Source organism: Somniosus microcephalus, chromosome 12, assembly GCF_052327205.1.
Source record: "Somniosus microcephalus isolate GS21.2 chromosome 12, FLI_Smic_1.0, whole genome shotgun sequence".
Lineage (NCBI taxonomy): Eukaryota > Metazoa > Chordata > Chondrichthyes > Squaliformes > Somniosidae > Somniosus > Somniosus microcephalus.
In genome coordinates, this window is record NC_140998.1 from 161337355 (window position 1) to 161362582 (window position 25228).

The window sequence follows — 25228 nt, forward strand, 5'->3', positions numbered from 1 at the left end:
ATTCCTAAACTCTGCCTCCTGCTCATCACTTACGCCCTTCATCCAACCAATGGTGGCCTTCATTCATCTAGGCCCTAAGCTCTGAAGTTCCCTTGTTGCATATCGCCACCTCTCCCCCTCCCTGTCAGCCTTATAAGACTCGGCTGAGAACCTACTTCTTTGATTAAACTTTTACTCACTCCTCTTAATATCTACATCTTTGGCTCAGTGTCAGCTTATGGCGGATTACTATCCTAGGAGGAAACATGGGCCTAGAAATCTGTGGTCGCCAAAATGCTGCCGGTGCCTCCGCAGACCAGTGCTAATGGCTGCCTAAAATTGTGGTGCTAGCAGGTTCGAAAAATTGGTGCTGGGTCCTGGTGGTGTTCATCCGGGCAACTGGCTCCAATGTGGCATGCCGAAGTGACGTTGCTGCTTCAACAGCCTCTGAAAGCAAGATTGTGATTTCGCAAAGCATTGTGGGATCTTAAAAGGCAATGCATTATCGTTTTCTTAAAAGGGCAATGCCTTCTGAAATGATAAAAATAAAAATGACGTAAAAATATGCAGTTTTTAGTCCTTACAGTTTAATGCCTTCTGAAAAAAATTAACATAAAATTTCCAAATGGGAGGCTTCAGCTCTTAAAGCTGAATTCCCTTTCGCACCTAAAAAAAGGGAAAAGTGTTTCACCACTAACACAAATGGCTCAGCAAGCCAGGGAAGGGGGACCCACGATCTCACACGCAGCACTCCAGCTTTGTGCAAGGGGCCAACAATGTAAGAGAGGTCCTCTATCCACAGGGGCCAGGAGGCCCTCCAAAAAGAAGGACGTTGGACCACATCACTAAGGACAGTAGTCTCGACCCCACCACCTTGCTCCAGTGCCCAAAAAATCTTCATGACCTCAGACAAGTGGTCAAGGTCAGTGAATGCATCTTCAAAAGCCATCTCCTACCAACTGCACCAGTAGCCTCACACACTTCTCAATGCACGACTCCCCCACCCCCAATCACTCACCTACCAACAAGCTATACCAATTATAAGGCACACCACCCATTCCTAGCTGCACCTCACTCTCTTGGAGGTGACGGTGCAGTTCATCCTTGGAAGGGGCATGGCTGACTGAGCTGTTGGCCTGTGGCAGGGCTGAAAGGATACAAGATGTGGGTATCCTCATATGTTATCCTCCTTTTTGCAGGCACCTCTTGCTTTCCCGCCCTCCACTTACCACAACTCCACCCTTGTGCCTTCCTCATTTCACACACCCGAGAAATGCAGCCTGCCCAGCCAGTGGTTGCCCAAGAAGAGACAGAGGGGAGTGAAGAAGAGGAAGAAGAAGTAGAAGAAGAAGAAGAAGGATAAAAAGAAGAAGAAATAGCAGACACTCTTGTCACTCGAGTCGACAATCCCAGCCGCCATCTCCTTTAAGTCAACCAGCAAGGTATCTGCAGTGTCCTGCACTGAAGTCTTCTCTGCTTTTGAATTATATTGCTCTAGAAATCAACCTGTTTTTTCTCATTTTTTGGCTTTGTTAACCTGCATTGCTACTTTTAACGATTTGTTAATCAGTACCCTATATCCATTTGCTCCTCTACCTCATTTAGACTCTTACTTTAAAAGCATTATGTTACCTCCTTATTCCTCCTACCAAAATGCACCATCTCACATTTATCTATATTGAAATTTATTTTCTTTGAAATTCAGTTTCATTTTCATACACAAAGAACCTTTGGGCATCTTCACACTCCCGATAGCTGTGTGGTAGTAAGTGACATTTAACGGGTTACCCAGCGACAAGGATCACGTGCAGAAGACAAGGACATGCAAACGTTTTGCCCTGTTAAAATGTTGTCCCACAGAGAGCTTTCCTGTAGAAGTTTTGCTTAAGTCAGACACACACCAGATGCAAAACTTTTAATTATTTCACTGGGTAAATAATGGAATGGGAGAAATAGAAGAACAAATTGCCATCTTGACTAGTGATGACACAAATGCACAATGTATTTAAAAAGTGCCCACGAAATCCAACAATTACAGCTGCGTGATTTGAATTCCAACAGTAACCTGGTAAAATCTCCTAATTTAAAACGCTCATCCTTCAGTAATAAGTCACATTATGACACTGGCGCAGTTAAGTTTAAAAATTAATCCACATTTTGAACTTGCACTTTTCAAACCTTGAACGAGAAGTTGTGAATTCCATTCTTCACTTTGTTATACATACCCTAATTTAATATAATTATTTTCTTAAAATAAAACGAATCGGATATGGAAATAAATTTTTGTCAAATATATTGTAAGCCTGCACCAACGTTAAGAGATTAATTATTACGAGGTAGGGCATTTATTTTAAAAATTTCATTTTAAGCTGTGTTGAGCCTCGGCAAAACAAATATATCACACGAAAGAAGGAGATTCTTAATGATAGTTATCCCCAAAATAACAATACGAATTCTAATAATAGTAGTACTGATAATACAACTATTACGTTAATACCAATTCTAATACCACTATTGTAGTATCTCCTAATAATTCTAATAATACAGCTCTCATTTACAGTAATGACTTGGCAAGCGACTCTTACTGAGCACTCCGGAGATACAGCAGCACAGGGGAAAATCGAGCAAAAGGGTGTCATTCAAAATTAAACAACAATAAGAACGGCATAAAACTCACTTAAAGATGCCTCACTGTTCCCACAGCGATCTTAAACACTCGTGCTTTCCACCCACGTGTCTCACACCCTAAACAGGAGTGTACTTGAACAGCATAAGTGAATGTGTGCTCAGGTTTTAACATAAGAACATAAGAATTTAAGAAATAGGAGCAGCAGAAGGCCACACCTCGAGCCTGCTCTGCCAATCAATAAGATCCTGGCTGATCATCAACCTCAACTCCACTTTCCCACCCAATCTCCATATCCTTTGATTCCCCGAGAGTCCAAAAGTCTATCTATCTCAGCCTTGAATATACTCAAAGACTCAGCATGCACAGCCCTCTGGGGCAGAGAATTCCAAAGATTCACAACCCTCTGAGTGAAGAAATTCCTCCTCATCTCTTAAATGGCCTACCCCTTATCCTGAGACTGTGCCCCCTATTTCTAGACATTCCAGCCAAGGGAAACAACCTCTCAGCATCTACTCTGTCAATCCCCTTCAGAATCTTGTATGTTTCAATTAGATCGTAGCATTCGTAACAAAATAGACGAGTTAAAGGCACAAATAGCTACATATGGGTATGATCTTGTGGCCATTACAGAAACATGGCTGCAGGGTGACAATGCCTGGGAATTAAACATACCAGGTTATTTAACAATCAGGAAGGACAGGCAGGAAGGAAGGGGAGGTGGGGTGGCTATGTTAATAAAGGAAGGAATCACTGTAATACAGAGAAATGATATTGGGTCAAAGGATCAGGATAATGAAACAGTTTGGGTGGAGATAAGGAATAATAAGGGGAAAAAAACACTAGTGGGTGTGGTATATAGGCCTCCGAACAGTCGCAACTCGGTTGGACGGAGTATCAATCAGGAAATAGTTGAGGCTTGTAATAAGGGAACATCTATAATTATGGGGGATTTTAACTATCATATAAATTGGACGAATCAAATTGGGCAGGGCTGCCTTGAGGATGAGTTCATTGAGTGTATTAGGGATGGGTTTCTTGAGCAGTATGTAACTGAACCAACCAGGGGGCAAGCAACCTTAGATCTGGTCCTGTGTAACGAGACAGGATTAATTAAAAATGCCCTAGTAAAGGATCCCCTTGGAATGAGTGACCATAACATGGTTGAATTCCATATTCAGTTAGAGGGTGAGGAGGCTGTATCTCAAACAAGCGTGCTAAGCTTGAATAAAGGAGACTATGAAGGTATGAGAGCGGAATTGAGTAAAGTGGATTGGGAAAATAGGTTAAAGGATAAGACGATACATGATCAGTGGTGTACATTTAAGGAGTTATTTTACAAATTCCAAAAAAAGTATATTCCACTGAGAAAAAAAGGGTGTAAAAGAAAAGACAGCCATCCGTGGCTAAGTAAAGAAATTAAGGATAGTATTCGACTAAAAACAAGGGCATATAAGGTAGCCAAATCTAGTGGGAGGATAGAGGATTGGGAAAACTTTAAAAGACAGCAAAAAATAACAAAAAGATTGATTAAGAAAGGGAAGATAGATTATGAAAGTAAATTAGCAAAAAATATAAAGACAGATAGTAAAAGCTTTTATAGTTATATAAAAAGAAAAAGGGTGGCTAAAGTAAATGTTGGTCCCTTAGAGGATGAGACCGGGAAATTAATGGTGGGAAATATGGAGGTGGCAAAAACACTGAATGAATATTTTGTATCAGTCTTTACAGTAGAGGACACCAAGAATATCCCAAGACTTGACAAGCAGGGGACTATAGGGGGGGAGGAGCTAAATACGATTAAAATCACTAAGGAAGTAGTACTTGGTAAAATAATGGGACTCAAGGCGGATAAATCACCTGGACCTGATGGCTTACATCCCAGGGTTTTGAGGGAAGTGGCGGTAGGGATTGTGGATGCATTGGTAATAATCTTCCAAAACTCCCTGGACTCAGCAAAGGTCCCGGCAGACTGGAAAACTGCTAATGTAACACCCTTATTTAAAAAGGGCAGTAGACAGAAGGCTGGAAACTATAGTTAGCCTAACATCTGTGGTAGGTAAAATTTTGGAGTCCATTATTAAGGAGACAGTAAAAGGACATTTGGATAATCATAATTTAATAAGACAAAGTCAGCATGGTTTTATGAAGGGGAAGTCATGTTTGACAAATTTGCTGGAGTTCTTTGAGGAAGTAACATATAGGGTGGATAAAGGTGAACCAGTGGACGTAGTGTATTTAGACTTCCAAAAGGCATTTGACAAGGTGCCACACAAAAGATTATTGCTTAAGATAAAAAATCACGGGATTGGGGGTAATATTCTGGCATGGATAGAGGATTGGCTATCTAACAGAAGGCAGAGAGTTGGGATAAATGGTTCATATTCAGACTGGCAATCAGTAACCAGTGGTGTTCCGCAGGGGTCAGTGCTGGGTCCCCAACTCTTTACAATCTATAGTCACGATTTGGAGGAGGGGACCGAGTGTAACACATCAAAGTTTGCAGATGATACTAAGATGGGAAGGAAAGTAGTGAGTGAGGAGGACATAAAAAACCTGCAAGGGGACATAGACAGGCTAAGTAAGTGGGCAGAGATTTGGCAGATGGAATACAATACTGGAAAGTGTGAGGTTATGCACTTTGGCAGGAAAAATCGTAGAGCAAGTTATTATCTTAATGGCAAGAAACTTGAAAGTACTGAAGTACAAAGGGATCTGGGGGTCCTGGTGCACGAAACTCAAAAGGTTAGTATGCAGGTGCAGCAAGTGATTAAGAAGGCCAATGGAATGTTGGCTTTCATTGCTAGGGGGTAGAATATAAAAATAGGGAGGTATTGCTTCAGTTGTACAAGGTATTGGTGAGACCGCACCTGGAATACTGCATACAGTTTTGGTGTCTATACTTAAGAAAGGACATACTTGCTCTCGAGTCAGTACAAAGAAGGTTCACTCGATTCATCCCGGGGATGAGGGGATGGACATATGAGGAGAGGTTGAGTAGATTGGGACTCTACTCATTGGAGTTCAGAAGAATGAGAGGCGATCTTATTGAAACATATAAGATTATGAAGGGGTTGGATCGGGTGGATGCAGGGAGGATGTTCCAGATGATGGGTGAAACTAGAACTAGGGGGCATAGTCTTAGAATAAGGGGCTGCTCTTTCAAAACTGAGATGAGGAGGAACTACTTCACTCAGAGGGTGGTAGGTCCATGGAATATGCTGCCCCAAAAAGCTGTCGAAGCTACATCATTACATAAATTTAAAACAGAAATAGACAGTTTCCTAGTAGAAAAGGGAATTAAGGGTTACGGGGAGCGGGCAGGAATTTGGACATGAGTCTAGGTTCGGATAGGTCATGGCCCTGTGGGTAGCGGAGCGGGCCCAGGGGCCATGTAGCCTGATCCTGCTCCTGTTTTCGTGTGTCTAATGCTGTTAGATTCAGGAGATACTCCTGTCATAGTGGATTGGCGGTTAGGATCAGATCAGCCATGATCTTATTGAATGGCGGAGCAGGCTCGAGGGGCCAATTGGCCTACTCCTGCTCCTATTTCTTATGTTCTTATGTTCTTATCACCTCTCATTCTTCTAAACTCCAGAGAGTATAGGCCCATTCTATACAATCTCTCATCATAGGACAGCCTTCTTATCCCAGGAATCAATCTAGTGAACCTTCGTTGCACTGCCTCCAAGGCAAGTGTATCCTTCCTTAGATAAGGAGACCAAAACTGTGCATAGTACTCCAGGTGTGGTCTCACCAAGGCGCTGTACAATTGTAGAAAGACTATCAACTAAATCCCTAGAACTAATGCCCCATTCTTGACTGAGCGGTCAATTAGTTCAGGGCTCTCGCAATGATGAGCTAGAACCACCGACTAGAGTTAATCCGCGCTCTGACTTTCCTTTGATAATATTATAAAATGTCTCAAACTTTCCCTGGCTATACGCTGGGCTCACTGTCCAATCGCCATCGCACCGCCCTGTAATATCATCAAAATATGTTTAATTGCAGTTGTCATCCAGTTCAGATCACTTGGCAATGCTACTGGTGAGCACCTGGGTTATACTGTCTTACGGTTCAATATTGGTTGGTAGGGGCTCATTCCTGTGTGTACAATACGTAGACCACTTACAGCAGCATACAAAACAGTTGTATATTACAGCATCGAATACGCTTGAAAGCCAACCTAGCATTTGATGTATAATTCACGTTGCAGCAGGCTCGACGGACTGTATGGCCTACTCCTGCTCTTACTTCTTATGTTATGGTATATACATGTGTCCAAAGTTTAGGGCCTTGAGTTAAATATTCTGAGGTAAACTGGAGTTAGTGGCCCCTGCAAGTACGATGAGCATCTTATGTACAGGGGAGAGCCCCTACTTCCCAATACTTAACTGTACCATAGTAAAACCCAGGTGTGTAACAATTGAATACACCAGAGATCTGAACTGGATATTCGTCTCTTTCACACCTGCGATTCTTCAATTCCATCAAAGAGGATGAGAAAATATTTGATAATACCAGCGCTGCGGATAATTATATAGCTTTAACAAGCTCCTTTATTTATTAGTGAGTGAGCACACCAGACATCAATTCTGATCAGATTTACTTAATTTAATGACTTGAAATTGTCTTTATGCAATAATACACGATAATGAATGTGCCACCCTATATAGGAGGGTCATCTTACTTGACTTCATAAGAATAACTCCGAACTACTTTCTGGCATTCTAATGGTCTTGAAGGCTTTGTTGGGCCTGACTGTGTTAGCAGCATTTTCTTTTAACTCTGACTCCCCTCCAACCCTATGCTGGATTATTCTGTCCACATATAATTCATTAAAAAGAAATGACTGGCTGTCTGTACCTCTGTCGCACCTTTTTAATCTCAGGCAAAATCGATCAGAGACTTCCCAAATAAATGCATGTAAGGTTCTTGTGGATCGCTGAGAAAGGCTACTGATTGACATCTTATTTACAATCTTTGGAGGGACAACATCAAAACTTGGCTTATTTGCATTGTTACCACTGTCTGAGTATTTTTTTCTACTTTAAAGTGATACATCTATATTAACTCTTTTCCCAAATTCTTTCTGTAGAAAAATTTGTAAAATCACCCGAAACGTGAGCCATCATGCAGGATTGATATATAGAGCGCACTTGCAATTTGATCAGCTACAACTTCATAGATTTATGAATGAGGTATCGGCTACAGGAACTGGGAGGGCGAGGGAAGAATAGATTGCCTAATTGAGAAGAATGTGAGTTTGAAACGGGAGGCCCTGAGGTCAGTGTATATGATGTTTGGAAGTGTCCTGTAGTTCACGGTACTTTACGAAGGATGAGGGTCCACATCAGTGGGGATCTACGTTTTCTATTGGTTACACCTTTCTTCTCCTGATTCTTCCAGCTACTGGTTGTACATTACCTTTGGCAAAATAAAATCTTCAACCATTTTGAGAGTATTCCACCGCGCCCAAAAGCAGAGTGTTGATCCAGTCGGAATAAGATATTTCGCTCTGGTACCAGCGAGTATGTACTAGGAGCTGTCACTTTTGACACGCCTGTGCGGAGCGGTGCAGAGCTACAAATATGATGCCATGAAGCAAAGTCCCAAGGAATAGTGCCTTGATTTAGGTGACTGATCCAGAGAGCGAAAAATCAGCATTCTCCTTATCAGGCGGGGTTCCATGCCAATCCTACTTCAGCTATGTAATATAGTCAGTTTCTTTAACAGGTCAGTCAGTCGTAGATTGACAGCAGGCATCGTTGTTTGTACGGTCTCATTTTGTGAGTGACACGAGGCATTGAGCAATATTTCACTGAGGTCACTAAGTGCTGTTCTCTTCAGTAGATGTTCTGTGTTTCCAGCACTTGTTGTCCCAGGATCTAAGGTTCCACAGTGCATGTGTCCAATTTATTATTGGTCAGTGTTCACTTGGGATTTACCAACTCTGCCTCCAACAGCATAATGCATTTTGTTCGCTCGAACTGCACATCCCAGTCATTACCAGTGGCTGTGATGTCTGTTACATTATTCTGAAATGTTCTGATATGACAACTTATCTTTGGTCACCGGTAACAATAGCAATTAAGTAGTCAGCAGTAAATGTTCCTACCGAAGAGTCTGATCCAGAGAGAGGGTTTCTTCTGGGGGCTTTGGGAATATCGCCATGATATTCCGCCGGGATTCACCTACTCGTCGGCAGAAATTCACCCCAGAATGCTCATCCAAATGGCGACTTTCTGGTGTTTAGTCGGCTCTGCCAAATGGGAAAATCTGAGATCTAACGGTTCATCGTAATGGGGTCCCCCTTCATGTAGTGGCTACAAACAGGAATCAATGCTAATGATTTTACGTTTTCCAATTAACATTCGGTGCAAAAAGTGTGATAGAATTAAAGCGGGATCAACCCGGATTGAACGCTGTTTCAGAGGTGCCGTTGTCCTGAAGTACTGTATCCAGACTGAGATTGGAACATACCAGAAGTATAAGGTACTGAGACAAATTCACACTCAGAACCGATTACTGCTGTATTTCCAATTAATAGTGTTTATCTTGTGCTCAAGTCGTCAAAGTAATAATATCATTTTTGGAGTGATTATCTACACGAACATCCTACGCGGCCATCTGCGCATGTGCGCGGTATCTTGAAGGCGCACATGTGCACCCGATTCTCATATGCGCATGCGCGCTGTTACCGAGGCCGTGTATACGCAGTACACCACAGTTGTGGCCCGCAGTGCCGCGTGGACTACACGATCCTCAGCTCGGTGGGAGAAGGTCGTAGGATTCGTGCTGCCTGTGGGGATAACATAGAAACATAGAAACATAGAAGATAGGAGCAGGAGTAGGCCATTCGGCCCCTCGAGCCTGCTCCACCATTTAATGAGATCATGGATGATCATCCAAATTCAGTACCCTGTCCCTGCTTTCTCCCCATACCCATTGATCCTGTTAGCCTTAAGAAATATATCTAACTCCTTCTTGAATATATTTAATGAATTGGCCTCAACTGCCTTTTGTGGTAGAGAATTCCACAGGTTCACCACTCTGTGGGTGAAGAAATTCCTCCTCATCTCTGTCCTAAATGGCTTACCACTTATCTTTAGACTGTGACCCCTGGTTCTGGACTCCCCTGCCATTGGGTACATCCTTCCTGCATCTAGTCTGTCTAGTCCTGTTAGAATTATATAAGTTTCAATGAGATCCCCTCTCATTCTTCTAAACTCCAGCGAATATAAGCCCAATCGAACCAGCTCTCCTCATACATCATTCCTGCCATCCCAGGTTTCAGTCTGGCGAATCTTCGCTGCACTCTCTCCATGGCAAGAACATAATGGCCCAGTAATTCCGTTCCAAACGCGTGAGTACGGTCGGGGTACTCACGTGTCTGGCCGGAGGAAATGCCGGTTTTCAGCATGCACAGCGCATGCGGGGAAAACCGGCATTTCCAGTCCTCTGAATGAAGGGGTTCAGAGGCACAGCGCGTGCGACTGCACAGGCAGCGCTTGCGCAGTGAACTTCGTCGATTTCATTCATGGATTCAGTGAGGTTAAGTCCTTACAAGTTACACTTGAAAAAAGCATGTGTAAAGTTGCTCCAGAGGTTGCGGAGGAAGATATATTTTATCGTGGAGCTTCTGAAAGGCAATATTTTTGTTTGGGAAAGGGAGGAAAGTTATTTTAAGAAATGCTGAGGTAAGTTTTAAAGTTTAAATTTTTTTTTTTAAACGGGTTTTCAGTACTGTAGGTAGAAGGAGCAATTGTGGCTGTGTGAATTGAATGTGAAAATGAGTGTTCTAAAATGAGTAATGTAACATTTCCAACACTTTTAAGAAAGAAACTTTTCATCAGTAATAAGTGATTATGTATGTATGTCCGTATATATTCCTTTACGTATATGTATGTATGTTTTATATTCCTTTACTTATGTGTATGAATGTATGTTTTTAATTATGATTTTCCAATAAGTTACTTTCTCTGAAAGTCATAATTAAATACATACATTCATACACATAAGTAAAGGAATATATACATACATGCAAAGGAATATATACAGACATACATACATAATTACTTAAAAGGATATATTACTGATGAAAAGTTTCTTTCTTAAAAATGTTGGAGTCATTTTTACATTTAATAAACACAGCAAATTCAATTCACATAGCCACAATTGATCCTTCTACCTACAGTACTGAAAACCCGTTTTAAAAAACAAAAATAAACTTTAAAACTTACCTCAGCATTTCTTAAAATAACTTTCCTCCCTTTCCCAAACAAAAATATTGCCTTTCAGAAGCTCCACGATAAAAAATATCTTCCTCCGCAGCCTCTGGAGCAACTGTACTCATGCTTTTTTCATGTGTAAGTTGTAAGGGCTTAACCTCACTGAAAGCATGAATGAAACCAGCGAATTTTACTGCACACACGCTGCCTGTACAGTCGCACGCGTTCTGCCTCTGAACCACTTCGTTCAGAGGACAGGAAATGCCGGTTTTCCCCACATGCGCTGTGCATGCTGAAAACTGGCATTTGCTCTGGCCAGACGCGTGAGTACCCCGACCGTACTCGCGCGTTTGGAAGGGAATTACTGGGCCAACATTTTACATGTCAATAAAATGAAAAATTTAACAATTGCACGATTTGCCCCCTCACATCTGCGACTGAGGGTCCAAGGAGGTGCATTGCGCAAGAGGTCATCGTCATACGTATCCTCACACTGTTCCCTTTCGGGAACTGTATGAAGTGGTGGAAGGATTTCTGGCCACGTTAACACTCCTTCCATGACCATAACCATCTTCATACCAGCCATTAGGGTGGTTAGTCCTATGGCGCGAGGGTTTTATGGGCTCCCACAACCCATCCGAGGGGGGGGGGGCACCCACACCCGCGGACGCAAGTATCCCGCTGGATGTCCACCCAGAATTTATAGTTGGAGCTCCGACTCCACTTGCCGGGACTGGCTGGAGCGGGGTTCGAAACCCTACTCCTTCTGGCCCAGCGGCGGGGATGCTTACCGCTACGCAAAAGGCGCACTCCACGCAAAAGATGACACCCTTACGTTTCCTGCACCTTTTCCCTCCCCGTGACTGGAGCCCTATGCTGCCACTTGAAAGACCAAGCTATCATCTGTCCTTTTTGTGGTGCCTTGGACTTCTCATTGCCAATGATGAGCAGGCGCTGCACCTCCACCTCATTGAGGAGATTGCTGAGGTCATCATCAGTTCAATTGTGAGTTCTTTTAATGCCGTGAATTGTGCTCATTCCAGCCATTTCACGTTGCTAATCTGAGTGGGCCTTTGGCGTAGCGGTAGCATCTGGGCCACATGGTGTAGGGTTTCGAACCCCGCTCCAGACAGTCCCAGCAAGTGGAGTCGGAGCTCCGGCTCTAAATTCTGGGTAGACATCCAGTGGGATATTTACATCCATGGCTGTGGGTGGCACCCCCCTCTCGTATAGGTTATGGGAGCCCGTAAAACCCTTCCGCCATAGGACTAACCACCCTAATGGCTGGTACAAAGATGGTTATGGTCACGGAAGGAGCGTTAATCACGGCCAGAAATCCTTCCACCACTTCATACCATTCCCCAAAGGGAACAGTGTGAAGACACGTACGACAACGACGTTGCTAATTAAATAAATGGAATGAAAAAAATGCTTTCAGGGCTTTTAAAAGTCCTGAAATCGCTTTAATTCTGTTTAAAACTACTTCAGATTCTTCAAAATAATTTAAACGTTTTTAAACGTTTATAAAAGTTACCAAAAGCTTCTTAAAAATACAGAAAACCTATTTAAAATGCTGCTCTACATGTAAAAATGCTTTGCAGCTTGTGAGAAGCATTGGGGGCGTGTCCTTTGAAAATGAGACCTCAAGGGGCGTGTCGCGTTGGCTGCACTCCTGGGTGGCATGACGTCAGACGCTGCCCGGGATTCTTCAGTTTCAAAATGGAATTCCAGGCGTCCCTGGAGGTGACCGGCAGGCACGTCAGGTAAGTGCAGATCGGGGGCTTGCACACGCGGCAAGCCCCCGACCCGAATTACTGCCCCAATACTCAAGGTGTGGTCTCACCAAGGCCCTGTACAACTGCAGCAAGACATCCTAGCTTTGTACTCGAACACCCTCGCTATGATGGCCAACATACCATTTGCCTTCTTAATCGCCTGCTGCACCTGCATGCTTACCTTCAGCGACTGGTGCACAAGGACACCCAGGTTTCGTTGCACTTCCCCTTCTCCCAATCTATTGCCATTCAGATAATAATCTGCCTTCCTGTTTTTGCCACCAAAGTGGATAGCCTCGTAATTATCCACATTATACTGCATCTGCCATGCATCTGCCCAATCACCCAACCTGTCCAAATCATACTGGAGTTTCTCGGCATCCTCCTCAAAGCACACACGCCCACCCAGCTTTGTGTCATCTGCAAACTTGGAGATATTACATCTCGTTCCCTCGTCCAGATCATTAATATATATTGGCCCAGAAATTCCAGAACGGGGCTTGCAGCGCGTGCAAGCCCCGTATTTACACTTACCCCGCGCTACTGACGATCAGCTCCAGGGACGCCTGGACTTGGTGAATGAAAAAGAAGAATCCCGGGCAGCGTATGACATCACGCCGCCCAGGAGTGCAGCCAGCGCGAAGCCAGGAGCGTGCAGTGTAAGTGAGACACGCCCCTTGAGGTCTCAGTTTCACTGGACATGCCCCCAATGTTTCTGTCAAGCTGCTAAGCATTTCTACATGCAAAGCAGCAGTTTAAATAGGTTTTTGGAAGTTTTTTGAAGATTTTGGTAACTTTTATAAACTTTTTAAAATGTTTACATTATTTTGAGTAATCTGAAGTAGTTTTAAAGAGAATTAAAGCAATTTAAAGACTTTTAAAAGCCCTAAAAGAATTTTTTTAATTCCATTTATTTATTTAGCAATGTCGTCGTCATACGTGTCTTCACACTGTTCCCTTTGGGGAACTGTATGAAGTGGTGGAATGACTTATGGCCGTGATTAACACTCATTCCGTGACCGTAACCATCTTTGAACCAGCCATTAGGGCGGTTAGTCCTATGGCGGGAGGGTTTTACGGGCTCCCACAAGCTATAGAAGGAGGGGGGCCACCCACACCCACGGACGCAAATATCCCACTGGATGTCAACCCAGAATTTAGAGCCGGAGCTCCAACTCCACTTGCCGGGACTGTCTGGAGCGGGGTTCGAAACCCTACCCTGATCTGGCCCAGCGGCGGGGATCCTACCGCTATGACAAAGGCCCAATCCGATTAGCAACGTGAAATGGCAGCATAGGGCTCCAGTCATGGGGAGGGAAAAGGCGCAGGAAACGTATGGGTGTCACCTTTTGTGCGGAGTGGGCCTTTTGCGTAGCAGTAAGCATCCCCGCCACTGGGCCAGAAGGAGTAGGGTTTTGAACCCCACTCCAGACAGTCCCGGCAAGTGGAGTCGGAGCTCCAACTTTAAATTATGGGTGGACATCCAGCGGGATACTTGCGTCCGTGGGTGTTGGTGGCCCCCCCCCTCAGATGGGTTGTGGGAGCCCGTAAAACCCTCCCGCCATAGGACTAACCACCCTAATGGCTGGTTCAAAGGTGGTTACGGTCACGGAATGAGCGTTAATCACGGCCATAAATCCTTCCACCACTTCATACAGTTCCCCAAAGGGAACAGTGTGAGGATACGTACGATGATGACCTCTTGCGCAATGCACCTCCTTGGACCCTCAGTCGCAGATGCGAGGGGGCAAGTCGTGCAATTGTTAAATTTTTCATTTTATTGACATGTAAAATGTTGGCCCAGTAATTCCCTTCCAACTGCGCGAGTATGGTTGGGGTACTTACGCATCTGGCTGGATGAAATGCCAGTTTTCAGCATGCACAGTGCTTTTGGGGAAAACCGGCATTTCCTGTCCTCTGAACGAAGGGGTTCAGAGGCAGAACGCGTGCGACTGCACAGGCAGTGCGTGCGCAGTATAATTCGCCACTTTCATTACTGCTTTCAGTGAGGTCAAGTCCTTACAACTTACACATGAAAAAAGCATGGGTACAGTTGCTCCAGAGGCTGCGGAGGAAGATATTTCTTATCGTGGAGCTTCTGAAAGTATGTATGTCTGTATATATTCCTTTGCGTGTTATGTATATATTCCTTTACTTATGTGTATGAATGTATTATTTAATTATGACTTTCAGAGAAAGCAACTTATTGGAAAATCATAATTAAAAACATACATTCATACACATTACTAAAGGAATATAAAACATACATACATATACGTAAAGGAATATATGTGGACATACATACATAACTCATTCTCACATTCCATTCACACAGCCACAATTGCTCCTTCTACCTACCGTTCTGAAAACCCTTTAAAAAAAAAAAATTTTAACTTTAAAACTTACTTAAAATTACTTAAAATAACTTCCCTCCCTTTCCCAAACAAAAATATTGCATTTCAGAAGCTCCACGATAAAATGTTTCTTCCTCCGCAGCCAATGAACCACTTTACACTTGCTTTCTTCAAGTGTAACTTCTGAGGACTTACCCTCACGGATTTCATGAATGAAATCTACGAAGTTCACTGCGCAAGCGCTGCCTGTGCAGCCGCACGCGCTCGAGGTCTGGAAATGCCGGCGTTCCCCGCATGCACTGTTGATGCTGAATGCCGGCATTTCAAATGGCCAGATGCGTGAGTACCCCGAGCGCACTCACGCCTTTGGCTGCGAATTTCTGGCCCATTGTGAACAGCTGGGGTCCTAGCACCAATCACTGCGGTACCCCACTAGTCACTGCCTGCCACTCGGAAAAAGACCCGTTTATTCCAACTCTTTGCTTCCTGTCTGCCAACCAGTTCTCTGTCTAAGTCAGTACCTTACCCCCAATCCCATGTGCTTTATCTTTACACGCTAATCCCTTATGCAGGACCTTATCGAAAGCCTCCTGAAAGTCCAAATACACCACCTCCACTGGTTCTCCCTTATCTATTCTCCCAGTTACATCCTCAAAAATTTCCATTAGGGTAGTCAAGCACGATTTACCTTTTCTAAATCCATGTTGACTTTGTGCGATCCTGTCTCTGTTTTCCAAGTGCTCTGCTATTACATCTTTTATAATGGACTCTAGCATTTTCCCCACTACCTAATTCCCCGTTTGCACTGTAACATGTTTATTGAACAGTGGGGTTACATTAGCTGCCCTCCAATCCATGGGAACTGTTCCAGAGTCGATAGAATTTTGGAAGATGACCAGCAATTCATCTACTATTTCTAGGACCACTTCTTTAAATACCCTAGGATGGAGATTATCAGGCCCTGGGGATTTATCAGCCTTCAATCCCGTTAATTTCCCTAACACCAGTTCCCTATAAATACTGATTTCATTCAGTCCCTCCCTCTCATTAGACCCTATGTTCACCGACATCTCTGGGAGGTTATTTGTGTCCTCCTTTATGAAGACAGAACCAAAGTATGTATTTAATTGGTCAGCCATTTTTTGTTCCCCATTATAAATTCCCCTGATTCTGACTGCAAGGGACCTATGCTTGACTTCACCAATCTTTTTCTCTTCACATATCTATAGAAGCTTTTACAGTCAATTTTTATGTTCCATGCAAGCTTACTCTCATACTCTATTTTCCCACTCTTAATTAATCCCTTTGTCCTCCTTTGGTGAATCCTAAACTGTTGATTTTATATGTCATCTCCTTGGATCTTATGCTATCCCTAATTTCCCTTGTTAGCCACGGCTGAGTCACCTTCTTTGTTTTCTTTTTATGCCAAACAGGGATGAACAAATTTTGTAGTTCATCCATGTGATCTTTGAATGTTTGCCATTGCCCATCCACCGTCAACCCTTTGAGTAACATTCCCCAATCAATCCTACCTCATACCATCATAGTCTCCTTTATTTAAATTCAGGACCCTAGTGTCTGAGTCAACTATTTCACTCTCCATCTTAATGAAGAATTCTATCATATTATGATCACTCTGACCCAAGGGGCCTCACACAGCAAGATTGCTAATTAATCCTTTCTCATTACATAATACCCATAGAAACATAGAAACATAGAAGATAGGAGCAGGAGTATGCCATTCAGCCCCTCGAGCCTGCTCTGCCATTTAATGCAATCACGGCTGATCATCCAATTTCAGTACCGGGTCCCTGCTTTCTCCCCATACCCCTTGATCCCTTTAGCCTTAAGAAATATATCCAACTCCTCCTTGAATATATTTCATGAATTGGCCTCTACTGCTTTCTGTCATAGAGAATTCCAGTCTAAGATGGCCTGATCGCTAGTTGGTTCCTTGACATATTGGTCCTGGAAACCATCCCATATACACTCCAGGAATTCCTCCTCCACAGTATTGTTACTAATTTGGTTAGCCCAATCTATATGTAGATTAAAGTCACCCATGATAACTGCTGTGCCCTTATTGCACACTTCTCTAATTTCCCTAATCTATGAATACAGATTCCCTGCTATCATTGGCTCTCCATGGCCCACGTGATCCCAGGGGATGCATCGAACTAACTGTGCCCCTGGGATACGCAAGCACTGCGCGCCGGCAGTTAGAGCAGGCCCAGGATCGGAATCCCACACGGGCCCACAGCTCAACGGCCGGCGCGCTTGGTAAGTACAGGTCGGGGGCTTGCACCCGCGGGAAGCCTCCGACCCAAATTTCTGGGCCATTATTTCTGAAGTGCAGTTAGCTGTTGCCAGTTTGACGAGACCTACCGCAGTATCAGTAGCCAGCTGTCTAGAAACTGCCGTCGGTACCCTAATTCTGACAGTGTTTTGTGGCATTTTTCCTTACTCGTGTATTAATCTACAATGACGTTTTCAATAACTTGGCTTTATGGTGATATTTAGTTTCATATCTTAAAAAGAACATTTTTGAAATCATGATATCATTTATGGTGATTATTTGAGTCAGGTCAGTAAATATTATATGCAAAAATGATCCACACCACACTTTGCGATATCAGGGTAAAAGTTGACTTATTTTATTATTGTTGTTATTATTCGTGCTTTGTTACACAGTAGTTCTTTTTGAAGGTATGTGGTTTGGAAAAACAAGAGTAAAACAGCGATTGTTTATTCTGCACCACCAGTTCGATTCAAGTACTGGAACAAGTTTAAGATTTGTCACCTTTTTATTGATTGTACTACAAAGAAATTTTAAGACACCAGGAATATATACCAGACCAGAGATGTTCGGATATTCCTAATCTCGGAGGTACAACTGAATTGTACAGTGTTATAGTCTAAAAACTTGCCCTGCGATACTTGTGCAATGAATAGAATGGAGCAAAGCCACAAAAATACAATTTTAACCCCGCCTACAATGGCCTGTTTAAAACATTCGGTTGTTTCGCCTTTAAAGAGCAAACCCGTCGCGCTTCCCCAGCGTTCCGCAGAGAAAACAAGAAGCGTGAGGCGCATGCGCACTGCGCAGCACTTTTAGAAACAAAATGCGGATTCCAGTTCTTTAAATGCTTTGTTGGCATTTTAACCTGGAAAGCTTTATTGCAGACAGCGGATTGGCATTTCAGTTGTACCTTCACTTCGGGGCATTCAAACTTCCATCAATCCAAACGTCTAGAAGCAGCACAAAATAACTTGTGGGATACAACTCAGGGAAAGCAACAGTCAGTTAGCCAACAGAGTTGGAGTTCCACCATAAGGGCTGTTGAGGGTACCCGACGGGTTAGCATTGGTAAAACGAGCGTTTTGGAATCATACTTCACAGTGGAGGAGACCTGGAAGTTGAATTTAAGACCAGAGGAAAGAGCGAAGATAAGATTGGCGATAGTTTGAGCAGGACGCACGTTGGAACCATCAATGATCAGGGGCGATGCCCGTTGATTAAATCTGAAGAGTGGGAACGAAATTGCCTACTCTAGAAATTCCCCAGTGCGCTATTTACCTAGGGCATTAATCAGTTTATTGTAAACGACCAAACCTATTTATTGAATAACGTGAAGCCCGCATTTTATACTAATGCGTCCGTACGTTCACCACTAATACGGAACAGAATAATTTCTACCATGGGATCTTATATCGTTGCTGTGAATTGCTAAGCTTAACATTTAACTATGTACCTGTCCGGGGTCGAGCATAAGTTCGTTGGTTGCCAGGAAAAGTAACGCCTCAATATCACTCCCTTTATAGACTTTCACATATAAACACCCTAGAAGAATCATTACGTCTTAATCTCTACTAAGGGAGAGCATACATGTTAAATATAATTAATATCACGTGCCAGTATGAATCACCAATATTTGGAAGAGCAAGGGAAGGAACTTGGAAAGGAAGAGAGGCAGGGAAAACACAAGACTGACTTTTGAAAAAGTTAGTAAACCTCGTGGATTCCCAGAGTGTGTACTCTTTTGATAGGGGTGGATAAACAAATTATCTGTAACTTAATAAAACTAGAAATAAAACTTAACAAATTAAATTAAAATTTGGTTCCCTTTTTGTGAACAATAGATCTTTCTCTCCCTGTCTCTGTACTAGAAACTAGTGCTCATCCTGTGGCACTTTTTTGGTCACTTTGTAAATATAATTACCCCCGCTTTTAAGAAGGAGCTCGCTGTTGAACTGCTTTGGTAGGAGCTCCTGGTGGAAATTCTCCGACCCGACTCTGGCCTCCAGGTTAGAAGACAGGTACATTACAGTTTTTTCGTTGCAGAGATGCTGTAGTGTCTGTATAAGACCGGGAAATTGCGATGGGCTGTACACAATATCCGACCCCAGAATAAAATCATAGTCGGATGAAAAGTTATCGTGATCGTTACCCCAAACAAGGGCACGGATTTGTGACCGGTGTCTGGATGTGTCTGGAATGTTAGCAGAGACGTTGTATTCTATTTGCTTCAAAACGTACGGTCTGTCCGTCATGGTGACGTCTCCACCTGGCAAAAAGCATCAAATAACAGCAGTTACCCTATGATTCCACCAGCACAAGTTGCAACCTACATTGTGGTCACGGGAAGGGAAAAAATAATAGAATTCTTTAAAGAAATGATATCTCTCTAGGCGATTCGACGCGAGTGGCCTTGAGCCAACGAGCCAGGCAGAGGCAGCACGCAGTGGGCAGAGCCTATGTCCTGAAGGGGATACCGTAAGTTGAGATCACCCACACACACCTGCTCTACATGCATTGGCTGCAATGTAGGTTTCACAGGAAGATCAAGTGAAATCAGATCTTTCAAAATCACATTGCATTTAAAAATATGACAGGGAGCAGCAATCCTTCTCCAGTCGCACCTGTCTGCTTCCTTTTCATGCAGGGGTTACGGTGTTGGGTAGCAACATTCTCATTACGTTAGCCAATGCCTGATCATAAGGAATCATTCAGGTCTGTGAGCACTTTACGGAGAGTGTTATAATATTAGAGTTCCAACGGTCTGTCATTGCGTGTTGCGCGGAAAAGTATTAAAATAATTGAACCAACTGATCAAATACTCTGAATCTGAGACCAGACCGTTAGAAAGATTTGGCGCAGTGATATTTAACTTTAACGACGTTGCCCATAGGTTAGGGTAGAATGTAGTATTTAGTCATGGTGTTGGTTACATCTAGTGGCGGTACGTCAATCAAACAGCAACTTCTAAAAAGTCCACTCAATTGTCAGATTCCCGGCTTGGATCCTTTCTGTGCCGTCACCTTGGATCGTCAGCATTCCACTGGACCCTTGGATAGGAGCCTGGATCTCAAATGGATTCACGTAGGTTTAACAATTCAACCTGGACAATCTTCCTTTCAATGTTTCCGAGGTCATTCTGTAATGCTTTTGATTCATTTATCTTGCTAATGTGGAACACGAGAACCCCCGATCCGACCAATGTCTATTTTGGTTAGCTCTAATTCTAATGGTGCTTCTGCTGGATGTGGAGATCCACTGCATTCCACATATGTCTCACAACACATTAAAAAATCCCATCGTCTCCTGAAAACATTGACTCCCTGTTTGGATTTGTGTCCAAAGAGGCCGATTATATTGTGTCATCTTTGCTAAGCGACCATTGTTCATCTGGGTGTTGGTAGCCTTTACCCGTATGGAGCAGAGGTGGCCGAATAGAGTCAGGAACGGAAATGAGCACCGAATTTTCTCTTCCTATCCCAAGGGTACTGACGTCAATTGTAAATGCCCTACCACCATTGACTGCAGCATAGAATCAGAGGCATTTCCAGCACAGAATGAGGCTATTCGGCCCATCGTGTCTGTGCGGCTAAAAAGAGCCATCCAGCCGAATCCCAGCTCTTTGTCCGTGGCCTTGCTGGTTGCAGCACTTCATGTGCATATCCAAATACTTTTAAAATGTGATTAGGGTTCTGTAACTGTAACTATTGCGGTAAGCACAATGGATTATAACTATAGTGATAGGCAATTTAAATAATAACTAGACGCCCAAATACTTTGCATAGTTACTGCAGGGGCAAACAGTTTGAATAGTAACTTTAGGGTAGGAGCTATTCATAATAACTATTAGGTAGGCACCGAGAAGGGTAACAATAGGTGTAAGCATGTTGAATAGTTACAATAGGCATATACTCCATGTATGACAACAAGAAGGAAAGTAGTACGAACGGTAACCATCGGAATATGCATTAAGGACAGTATCTATAGGGATGTTCACTCTGAATAGTAACTATAGAGGTGAAAACGATCAATAGTAAATAGAAATAACAACAGAAAATGCTGGAAAAACTCAGCAGGCCAGGCAACAGCCGTGGAGAGAGAAATAGACGAAGGGTTTCAACCTGAAACGTTGACTCTATATCTCTGAGTTAACTTACCCAACAGCACCGCTAAAATGCCCACAATCCCGGTGCCAGACCCCAGTTCAAGCATCTTCTTCCCAGTAAAATTAATCTTCTCATCGTGAAAGTACTGACAAAGGACAACCCCCTGAAAAAACACACTCATATTAATGCTAATCAATTTGCAAGATTCACAAATCGCTAGGACAATGTTGGAAGACGGAGGAAAGGATGGCTGTTGGAAAAGCTGTTGAAAGGCCACTCCGGCACCTTCGTGTAGGAAGGTCAGAGCAACCTTGACAGAGGGAGGGGAGGGGTGGATCTAAGGAGAATCGAAGAAAGAAGAAAAATATAATGGAAAGTGGACTGTTGCAATCCGACTTTTGCCACGCGCCCAGTTCCCGCCTGTAGATACAAACAATGGCCCAGAAATTCGGGTCGGAGGCTTCCCGCGGGTGCAAGCCTCCAACCTGCACTTACCTACTGCGCTGGCCGTTGTGCTGTAGGTCCGTGTGGGATTCCGATCCTGGGCCTCCTCCAACTGCTGGTGCGCAGTGCTTGTGTATCCCAGGGGCGCAGTTAGTTCAACGTGTCCCCTGGGATCACGTGGGCCATGGAGAGCCAATGGTAGCAGGGAATGCCCATTCATAAAATTGACAGGAAGAGTTGTCAAAACTATAAATACTATAAGCCCCAAAACATAACTAAAACTTCAAATATTTTTTTTTTTAAATCACAATTTTAAAATAACTATAAATTACATAAAATAACTATTCTAAACAATAATTTACATTTTTGAAAAAATTAATTACATTTTCTAACAGGGCTAAAAATAAACTTACCTTTCTTTAAAGTATTTAAAAATGATAAACCTGTGGAAAAAATATTTTAATTTTAATTAATTCACCACTTACCTTGTTAAAAGCAGGCCTTGCGTCTGATTTTTACATGTGTAACTCCTGGAGACTTACCCTCCCGGAGAAACCTGCAAAAAAAACGTAAGTTCAATGGGCACGCGCTGCCCCTCCGGCGCATGCGTTCCACCTGTCAACCCCTTCTTTCAAGGGGAAGTTCCGGTTTCCCGCACATGCGCAGTGCATGCACGAAACCAGCACTTCCATTGGGCCTATGGGTGAATACTCAGCGGGTACTCATGCGTGGGGACCCGAATTTCTGGGCTATTAAGTATTCATCTTTCACAGCTGGCTTGACTGTGAAAGCAGTGTGGGGATCCGAGGATAAATGAGATGGAAATTAAAAATAAGGACTTAGACTGCATTTATACTGCATTGCCGAGTGGCTGCAGACTCTGAATGAAAAGCGAACCGTACCGTAGAAGCAGGACACTGCCATCAACTATACACATTTCACGACCGTACATCTAACGGAACTGGTCGACAGCGCTGGTCGACAACGTGTTGGACTATTTGTGTCATTGGACATCAAAAGGCTATTTTCTACAAAAGGAAAGTGGTCATTGCAGGCTCTATGCTCGGTGGCAACAATTTATTTCTGTTCAGTTTCAGGATGTGGGCGCAGCTTGCAAGGCCGGCATATACATCACATCGCCACTTGTCCAGAGAACTGGTGGTGAGTTCTCTTCTTGAATAGTTGAATAGTGCTGAGTGACTTCCCAGGCCACTTCAGGTGGCATTTAAGGGTCAATCATGTTGCCGTGGGGGTGGAGTCACGCATAGGCTAGGCCACATGAGGTCGGCAAGTTTCTTTCATTACATTTCCAGATTTTTCAATAAAAAACTGAATTTAAATTCTCAAACTGTCTTGGTGGGCTTTGAAACTCGTGTTTTGTGGATTTTTACTTCAGTTGCTAGATTACTAGCGCAGTAACATAACCAGTGCAGGACAGGGTCCACTTAGGAAGTGCCACTCTTGGCTCAGTGGTCGTGCTCTCTTGCCTCCGAGTCAGCAAGTCGGACATTCAAACCTCACTCCAAAGTATCAATACTAAAACTCAGGCTGATACTTCAACAACATCTTGTATTTACATAGCGCTTTTAACGTAGTCAAACGCCCCAAGGTGCTTCACAGGAGCGATTATCAAATAACATTTGAATGCCAGGCACATAAGGAACTATTAGGAAAGGTGAGGTCAAAAAGTTAGCTTTTAATGAGTGTATTAAAAGAGGAGAGAGAGATAGAGAGGCGGAGAGGTTTAGGGAGGGAGTTCCAGACCTCAAGGCCTAGGCAGCTGAAGGCACTGCCGCGAATGGCGGAGCGATGAAAATCGGGGATACGCAAGAGGCCCGAACGGAAGCCGGAATGGAGGAGCGTAGAGATCACGGGGGCGGTAGGGCTGGAGGAGGTTACAGAGATAAGAAGGGGCGAGGCCACGGAGGGATTCGAAAACAAGGAGAAGTATAGCGGGAGTGCTGCACTCTCATAGAGATGAGTCGTTACATCTTTCCAGCCACCCCGCCCCCCCCCCCCCCCGCAACCACGGGTTGCTGCAAAAGGTCCTAAGGCACTATTCGACGAAGAGCAAGGACGCTGTCCTGAGCAGCATTTATGATGTGCAAGATGTGCAGTCGCAGATCACAAGCAATACACTTCAGTTACGATGAGACTTGAACAACCGTTAAAAAGGAGGCCAGTTTAGAAATCCTAGACTATTCTAATTAATATAGAGCGCCCAGGAGATCCACGTTGCCAAGCCAACAGTTGGGACATCGCTCTCCATTGAGGGGCTGCCTCGGAATCAGGCGGGGAGCTGACTCTGGAGATATGTACCTTCGTACACCCGCTTCCAATCCATGCGAGTGCAGCCAAAGCTGCAACGATAAATTGCAAAAGCGTAGCATTAGGTCGGGAATTTACTTTTAAACTCAAACAATAATATTTGTGAAAGACCACTAGACTTACAGGGCCCCAGACAAAAGCAGAAACGCCTAAAGAAGCTCCTTTAAACATCGTGATCTTTAAAGGGTGTCCACTAAACTCATACTCCTTCTCCTCCAACTCCTTGGGGAGATTCTTATCCTCGGTGCTGCTCATTCTCTCTGATTTCGAACGGACTTTCTTCGGTCTCCAAGCAGATTCCTTCCAGCCAGTTCCGGATGTAGATTTCGATCAGTTTCAGCCCCACGTGTCCACTCCAAGATTTTATCTCGATTAAAGAAAGATGTTAAAGAAACCTGTAATGTAGAAAGGCAGCGGGACATTTAATTGTGTTTTAAATCTCAGACTATCACAGGAAGACCCAAAGCAAAGCACAAGAGATCTCCTTTTACTATAAAATGGATACAACTGTTAAATAAAATAACTCACCAGATACAGCCGTTGATCCTAACAAGGAGAGCATTATTAAAGTTCCTGACACCATTATATACCCAAACAAACCTTTTTCTATAGGATATATTGGCCTAAAGGCAATGAAACACTTGAAAAAAGTCGGTATAGTCCTAAAATTAGCTGTGCGAAAATATGTGCGCCGAACATTTAAAGCGAACAACTGCAGGGGCCTAACCTCTAAAAAGGGCGTCAAGATTGCCTGTTGCTCCATTCATTGTTGTTTTCAACGCATCTGAGATGCAAACCCTGAACTCACGTGCCGCCTCTGTGGCATGTTTTGCCTCTCGGGCCGGAATGATTAGCTTGGAGTCGGGTCGGGTGCGTGCGGGCCGCCTAGCGGATCGGCATCCCGAAGATTTGGAACAGCGCGTTCTGCACCGCGCGTTTAACTCAATGGCCCCAATTAATAGAGTTCCCGGCTCAATTATCGGAAGCCAGTCTGATGACGTCACCGGTGACTCGTTTGCAACGCGGATATTTAAAGCAGCCTTGCACACATCTCATTTGAAGGTTGCTGTAGGAGTATTAATGGTGATT

The 25228-nt window shown here is 43.6% G+C and overlaps 1 protein-coding gene across 1 annotated transcript; it reads right to left on the reverse strand.

Moving 5' to 3' along the window:
* Nucleotides 1-19135: 19135 nt before the first annotated feature.
* On the reverse strand, nt 19136-24394 carry LOC147109650 (EEF1A lysine methyltransferase 3-like). The gene is made up of 3 exons (XM_086002336.1): nt 24263-24394; nt 21419-21530; nt 19136-19530 (listed from the first exon to the last, which is right to left on the reverse strand). The coding sequence occupies exons 1-3, from the start codon at nt 24392-24394 to the stop codon at nt 19136-19138; spliced, it is 639 nt and encodes a 212-aa protein (XP_085858462.1).
* Nucleotides 24395-25228: the final 834 nt, after the last annotated feature.